Source organism: Neltuma alba, unplaced genomic scaffold, assembly GCF_004799145.2.
Source record: "Neltuma alba isolate B1F8T4 unplaced genomic scaffold, ASM479914v2 tig00004558_pilon, whole genome shotgun sequence".
NCBI lineage: Eukaryota > Viridiplantae > Streptophyta > Magnoliopsida > Fabales > Fabaceae > Neltuma > Neltuma alba.
Genome location: NW_021633765.1, coordinates 298,109 through 305,521, shown reverse-complemented (window position 1 = coordinate 305,521; position 7,413 = coordinate 298,109). Strand labels below are relative to the sequence as shown.

At 33.5% G+C, this 7,413-nt stretch overlaps 1 protein-coding gene across 3 annotated transcripts; it reads right to left on the bottom strand.

Annotated features, from left to right (window-relative positions):
- Positions 1-711: 711 nt before the first annotated feature.
- Positions 712-6,113, bottom strand: LOC114745213 (uncharacterized). Of its 3 annotated transcripts, none has more exons than XM_028933363.1 (5): positions 5,617-6,113; positions 4,786-5,360; positions 4,187-4,702; positions 4,053-4,101; positions 712-885 (listed from the first exon to the last, which is right to left on the bottom strand). In XM_028933363.1, the coding sequence occupies exons 1-5, from the start codon at positions 5,837-5,839 to the stop codon at positions 749-751; spliced, it is 1,500 nt and encodes a 499-aa protein (XP_028789196.1). In that variant the 5' UTR covers positions 5,840-6,113; the 3' UTR covers positions 712-748. The 3 variants fall into 3 exon arrangements, with proteins under 3 accessions (XP_028789196.1, XP_028789198.1, XP_028789197.1); XM_028933365.1 differs by lacking the exon at positions 712-885 and adding an exon at positions 3,496-3,930 and having other exon boundaries at positions 5,617-6,110; XM_028933364.1 differs by lacking the exon at positions 712-885 and having other exon boundaries at positions 3,496-4,101; positions 5,617-6,107.
- Positions 6,114-7,413: the final 1,300 nt, after the last annotated feature.

The following is a 7,413-nucleotide window of genomic DNA, read 5'->3' as shown; positions in this document are numbered from 1 at the left end:
ATATTTATAAATTAGATAAAGTTATGTTATAGAAAAGAAAGGGGCCAAAAACCTTTGTTTCTTCTTTAGTCGTTAGTAATGGTTTCTACTCGGTTTATTTCAAAAAAAAAAAAAAAGGGACCGAAAAAAAATTGCTCAGAGAGAAAAGGGCCAAGAAAAAGTTGTTAGACGATGGCAAAATAGCGGTATACAGTCAAAAAGCCAGCACCAACTCTTCTTTGATCGTATGCATGCCACGAACACAAAAGTTAGACTCAAGGTCGTCGTAGATTCCGGAAAAGCAAAATTAATGAATTATTAATAAATATATTTAATATTTTTTTGTTTTGAATACATAGCTTGAGTAGCGGGGAAGGAAGCATATGTGCATTTATAATATTTTTTTAATAAAAAACTATATAATTAATTAAAAAATGTTATAAAAAATAGTTAAATTAGTCATTTATAATAAATAGATGTTGGATTCTTAAAATATTTTTATTAATCATGTACATCGAAACTGACTTTAGATTAACTTCTTAACATGTACAATTGATAGGAATATATTTTAGAGGATAAAATTATAAATTTGAGTAATAAAGTAGACTGAGATATTATATTTAAAACCAAATTAAATTTACTGTCTAACTCTTGTATTAAGAACATAATGAAATAATAGTTCCCTGCATTGTCATTTTAACAAGGGAGGTGAGATGATGATTAAGCTGAGATATGGGAGTTTCACGTCCTGGTCCATCCTTGTTTTGTTCTAGTTGGAGATATTATTGAAGTTGTGGAAGATTCTTAGCAATGGAGAAGTGGAAGATAACACATTCCAGCTTGTCAAATCCCAAGTACCACCCTCAAGTCGTAGATTGCAAAAAGCCAACACGTCCGTGGGGACACCTACTCCAATTATTTTATGTTAGGAACTGCTCAGTCCAATCCTTATCATAAGCACATAATAACAACTTAACATAATTAAATTAATAAAATTAGTTAAATTAATTAATTCCTATAAAACATCATTATCAGTTAGAGGAGTTTAGTTAATTAGAGGAAAAAATTGTAATTAGTTAGAGATACTAGACGGGAAAAACTAATGTCTTAAGTAAAATATACTACCTCCGGTCCTAATTATAAGAGCCAGTTGACTAATTTGAGGAGATCAATGAAGTAAGTTGAGTTAGTTGTTCGTCCTAAATAGGTGTTATCTTTCCCAAAATATCATTGCTAATCAAGTGTATTAACTAGAACTATCATTATTAGAAGGGCGATTTTGAGAAAAAAAAAAGTATAAATATAAGAGACAAAAGGGTCTTATATTTAGGACCAAAATAAAAATAAAATAAGATCTTATATTAAGGATTGGAGGTGGTATAATATTATGAAACATGTTGGAAGTGTTTATTCTAGATAGGAAAAATTGATGTCTTAAGTAAAATATGTGATATTATGAAACATGTTGGAAGTGTTTATTACTTATAACAAGGACAGGATTAGTGAAGAACAAAACCATGGTACCTCTTGATCCTATAACCAGAAACCCAACTTGACATCCTCCTCCTAGTGAATGAATTAAGATGGTGCTATGACTGCTGCTAATTCTATGACGGGGTGTGGAGGTGTGAAGAGTGAGCTGTTTTTAAGGAATTAAGATTGGTTTGTGATTTAGAATTCGAAAAAGTTATTATTAAATCGCATTTTAAGAATTTAATTGATATGATGCTATCAAAGGATAAACAATAAACACGTAGCCCTCTCTTCTGTATAGAAGAAAAATTAATATTGTATTCGCAAATTAATAACCAACTTCTTTAACTAGACCGGTCTTAATAAATATTGTATTCACAAATTAAGAAAAAATCAATTTTTTTTTACAATAAAGCAAAATGATATTAAGAAATAAAAGAGTACTCTACAAAGTACAATGAAGATGAAGATGAGGGGAGAAATTAACAAGATTATTAAATAAAACAGAAGAAGCAGTGAAAACAGAAACATGAGAGAATAAGCTGGGCAATACATTCACGTCCCTCCAAATGACATTGTTTGAGGAAGCAGCAAATTGGGTGGGATCAATCCTTTTTTTAATTAATGCATAAAAGATTCAAATAATTTAATTATAAATTGTGAATAATGTACTTATAAATTATTCCCTCTTTATTATAAGACGAAAGAATGTGGTATTCTTATATATGCCCCTTATTAATGAATAAAAATAACTAACCCATCGGTAATTATTTGAGGATGGAAATAAAAATTTAAAAAAAAAAAAGTGAAGACACAAATGGGTTAAAACTATTTTTTTAAAAGCATTAAATTACATCCAATACCTCAAATATGTTCTCGAGTGCATCTAACATACTAAATATTTTGTAATGCATCCAACATCTAAAAATATTTTTCATATGTGTCCAGCAACTTGAAGTTTTTTTTTTTTTTAACCTTGGTGCCAGATGTAGCAAAAATTATTTTTGTGTGCTAAATGAACTTAAATAAAATACTTAAGGGTACTAGATATACCAAAAAATCTTTTACAGAGATGAACACATTTTAAAAAATATTTCAAGTTGCTAGATATATTACAAAATATTTTAAGATATTATATGCATGCAAAAAAATACTTCGAGTACTAAATGCACCTTAATTTTTTTTAATATTTATAAATTAGATAAATTTATGTTATAGAAAGAAAGTGGCCAAAAACCTTTGTTTCTTCTTTAGTCGCTAGTAATGGTTTGTACTTAGTTTATTTCAAAAACAAAAAGGACCGAAGAAAATTTGCTCAAAAAGAAAAGGGCCGAAAAAGAGTTGTCAGGCGATGGGAAAATAGCTGTATACAGTCAAAAAGCCAGCACCAACTCTTCCTTGATCGTATCCATGCCACGAACACAAAAGTTAGGCTCAAGGTAGTCGTAGATTCCGGAAAAGCAAAATTAATGAATTATTAATAAATACTCATATTTTAACATTTTTGCAGGCCCGAACCCGGTTCGAATGAACCGATAACTAATGGGTTTATCAGGCACCTGGACATCTTTTATAATGGCAAGCTAATCATATCTCTAATCACCAATTTCTGGTAGTGCTAAATTTCATTCTATACAGTTAGAATATGAATAAGGTATATTTATTTTAGTTGCAATAAATTGATTCTTACAATAGGCTGCACAAATATCGTCCCTGGAAAAATATTACCACTCATCCTGAGACTACGAAATACAATATTATGAATATTTCTAATTAATGAAAATATGTTATTTTCTTCAAAAAAATATAATTAACTTGCGAAAGAAAAAAGTTATCATCATATTTTTAAGAATTACCACTAATTTTTAAGAAAAATATTTTTTAAGAAAAATCTAACAACATTTCTTGGGTCTTTTTTCTCCGACTGTCTAAACCCATCCAATAATTTTTACTTCTTCACAAAATAAAATTAGGAAAAAAAATTAAAAATCCAGTTACACTGGAAGTGAATAGGCAAAGCAGCATAACTAGCAACAAAAAAAGTCAAAATGGAGGTGCAATATCAACAAATCAATGTGTCCACTAATACAGCAATCATTTTGCAGCAACTAGCTGGACACCAAACAAAAATCACCTAACATCACATGATCAGTTGTCTAAGTCTTCACTTGATTGACTATGATTATTCCACCACTGAGGAATATCAAGTGGTCCAAAATAACAAGTTGAAAAGAGAGAATTCTGAACTATGGATTATGAATAGACTAGAATTGAGGTAAAGATCATACAGATGGCATAAAAGAGCCATAGCAGGGAATTTCACTATATATATGAGCCAATCAAGTTAGGTGCCAAATTCCACATTGTGGGGCCTTCTATGCTTGGCTATCAATCTTTCAAGGGAATTCAGGAATGAGATGATCCTGGTTCTAGACTTGCCCAGCTAGAATCACAACTAGATTGGCAAGAATGAATTGGCTAAGGAAATATCCAAAGAAAGGAAAATCAGATCGATTGATTTGGTTTTCTTAGAATAACATCAAAGTCGCTGACACTCCACTCTGCTACTTCATCATGGTCACTAACAAATATCTCTGTACCTGTATCAATGGATGTCCATATTCTCTTGGCAGGAGGAGTCCCTGGGTCCTGCAACAAACAAATTTCATCAGAAAACTTGCATTGACTTTGAGAGATTTCAATAGCAAAAAAGGGAGTTAGCTAGTAATCTGACCTGATAGAAGTGAAGTCTGCTAGCTAGCCTACCAACATCAAGTTCCCAAGTCCTTGCATCCCCGACCCAACCATCCCCTTTTTTAGTGGGATAGCCATATTCACCCCATATAGGATGAGGAAGCAACTGAACTATCTCTTGTGCCTGAGGATTGCTGTAAGGATCACAAGTGCTCACAGGCTGCTCTAAGTACTGGGCATTCCCTGGGGCACAGTAATAGTGATAAGCCAAGTATGGGAAATTGGCGGTGTCGTTTCTGTATATTTTTCTGTCATCTGGTGTGATGTGATAAGGTGGACAATTCACCAAACCCTTGGGGCTGCACCAAGCTGGAATCTCTGGGTTAATGATCATCTCACTGTATCTGGTAACATCTGTAACAACATCTCCATCACATGGAGCGCCATTGTTCTTCCAGCAGCTTCCAATGTCTAGGAGATAGAACTGGCTCTTTGGTCCTCCACCTTTCTTGATATCTAAGCTCAACCTTACCTTGAAATTGGGTGACTCTGGAAGCTGAGTCATGAACACTATTGATTAATTAATTAATCAGAAAGAAATGCAAGTATTAAACATTGAATCTGATTAAACAAGCTTACAATTTTGAGCATTCCTCTTGTGTCATAATGGTAACCTCCAGAAAATCCTTTGGTCGCATCAGCTCTGAGGTACAACATCAGCCATGGGTATTTCTTTGAAGTCTTTAGCTTATGTTTGAAAACCCAACTCCCAACATTGACCTGCTTTTCCCAGATTACCTCATAGTAAGAGAGGCCATCACGTTCATCCCCACAACTGGAATCCAAATCATAAGTACCACTGAAACTTCCTCGCAATGTACCATCTTTTAGCTGGGTCCATTGATGACATAAGATAGGCTGGTTCATACACCCAGGTCCAAAGCAAGGAAACCTTCCTGGTCTAAAAGGAGGAGCCTTTTTCCCATTCTCAGGGCATAAACCAGATCGTGTGTCATAGTTTCCATTTTTAAGCATAATCATCCAAAATTGCCAAGGTCTCGGGGTGTCTTTCACCTCACACAAAGAACCCAGATACAGTTCCTTATCAGCAGCATATAAGTCCGTGTTGTTTATATCTTCTTTACTCAAACCAGGAAATGGTTCCCCTACCCCTAGTCTGTTATCATGTTCCTTAACTTTCTGTTCCAGAGTACCTGTTCATGAGAACCCAGATTCAGCTTTCAACAACAGAATAAGATCTATATATTTTCTAGGAAAAACACGAGGTGATCACAGAAATGTGGGAAGACTGGAAATTGTTGGGAATCAGGGAAGAGGGATTGAAAGGGAAACAACAATGAGATGTACCAGACAGTTACAAATTTGAACAATTAATACAGTATTGGAATGGAGAGTGAATTTACTGAACAATGTGGTATTAATCAGTGTGGATTATGTGATTTGACTTACTGGGAAAATCAAAACAATCTGCAGCCCTTGGGCTTCCCATGTGAGGAGCTTCTTGTCCAACTTCATTGCAAAAGTTCCAAGCTTCGAAGGCAACTCTCAGTCCATCTCGCCGCATTCCCGGGTCTCCGACCGCAGAGACATGATTTTTCGCCGTCGCGGTACCTGAGATGGCGAACACAAGCACACCCACCAACACAAACACCGCATGCAGCTTCTTCTCCATCTTATATGTACTCTGCCTCACAAACAGAGCACAGTGCAAGATCTGATTTTGTATAAGACGCCACTCACCGCAAATCGAAGAAGAGTGACACGAAAAGAGCTGCAAGAAAAGAAAGAATCTTGCAACTCTTATTCTATCAGGATGAGTTCAGAAAGAAAAAACAAATGTTAGCTCATGGTCCGCAACCAGAAGGAGATTGGACAAAGGAATGAAAATGAAAGACACCCGAGGAAAATGCGAGGGCAACAACTGAAAATGGGAGACAGTAGACTCAATATCTGTAAAGTGAGAGGGATGGTTTAATTAATGCGTTTCGAGTTTGATGATCGGAGATTTGATGGGGATTATTAGAAACTACACACTCTCATTCACGGGGTGAAGTATCACTCATCAGCCTCCACCGCTAAAAGTCATCATTGATTATTACTGTCTAGGTTCTGGACCTTAATGTTGCGCACTGATCCGTTCAGCACGTGTGTGGGGCCGTCAAAAATAATATTAAAGGCGGTTTATACCAGGAAAGAATTAGAAAAGGAAAAAGACAAAAATACGGATGGGTTATGTTGGTGGGCTTGTCGCCTTGTATTAATTTAGAATTAAAAAACACATAAGATACCCTATAAGGTAACAGTGATTTTAAATAGCTAATTAGTTTTAGCATGTATTAGGATATTTGGATTTTTTAAAAAAAAATTTTAATTTTGAGTTTTTAATTATGTTTTTTTTAACTATACCCAAACTCCATCTAATGAATCAATTATAACCAATCTATTCTTAAAATCATAATTATAAGGTAAAACTGAAAATTAAATAGGTTGTACATAAAAAAAAATTGGATTGCGCATAAAAAAGACTACTTGTACAAAACATTATTTATTGAATATAAGAGATTAATTTGCACATGACAAATATAACTTGTACATAAGAAAAGATATACTCCTTCAATCTTAAATGTAAGACTCTATACATATTAGTATAAGAGTTTGATATTTAGAAACAGAAAAATATTATATACAAAAAAAGTTCAGTTGTAATGGTACAAGAAATATTAATTGCGCATAAAGAAAGACGGATTGCCCGTATTAAGTTACATAAAGTCCTTACATCATTTATTAATTAACTTCTCCCCAATTTTCCCTAATTATAAATGTATTTTCTCAGCCCTAATGAAACCACGCACCTTGGTTTGGTATTTTGTCATTCTAAAACAAAATGGTTTGGTTTAAGTTTTGGTTTGTTGCCTCCCAAACCAAACTTGAAGGACAGCGTCTTATATTTTTAAATATATATATATTTTATGGTTGGTAATATAAGCTATTAGTCTATTAGTTTTTACTTTCTCAGTTCAACTAAAGCGTAGCCCAAAATGCTTAAGAAATTTAAAAACAAAAATACTAATTCATGCAATTTGTAATGAAATTTAAGGATGAGTTACACTTCATTATAGTCATCCCCACAATTTACAATGAAATTTAACGAAGCTACTTACAAATGCATATACTCTAATTTTTTTTACTAATAATGAAATTTGAACCTTTCTATTTTGGATATGAGAATGTTCATTGTCCTTCATG

What these genes read in the sequence shown, in the direction of transcription:
- LOC114745213 (XM_028933363.1), bottom strand. Translation starts at nt 5,839, where the DNA reads ATGGAGAAGAAGCTGCATGCGGTGTTTGTGTTGGTGGGTGTGCTTGTG. An exon ending in CAAGAGGAATGCTCAAAATT is followed by an intron (nt 4,703 to 4,785) that starts GTAAGCTTGTTT and finishes TTCATGACTCAG; the next exon opens with CTTCCAGAGTCACCCAATTT. An exon ending in GCAGACTTCACTTCTATCAG is followed by an intron (nt 4,102 to 4,186) that starts GTCAGATTACTA and finishes TGTTTGTTGCAG; the next exon opens with GACCCAGGGACTCCTCCTGC.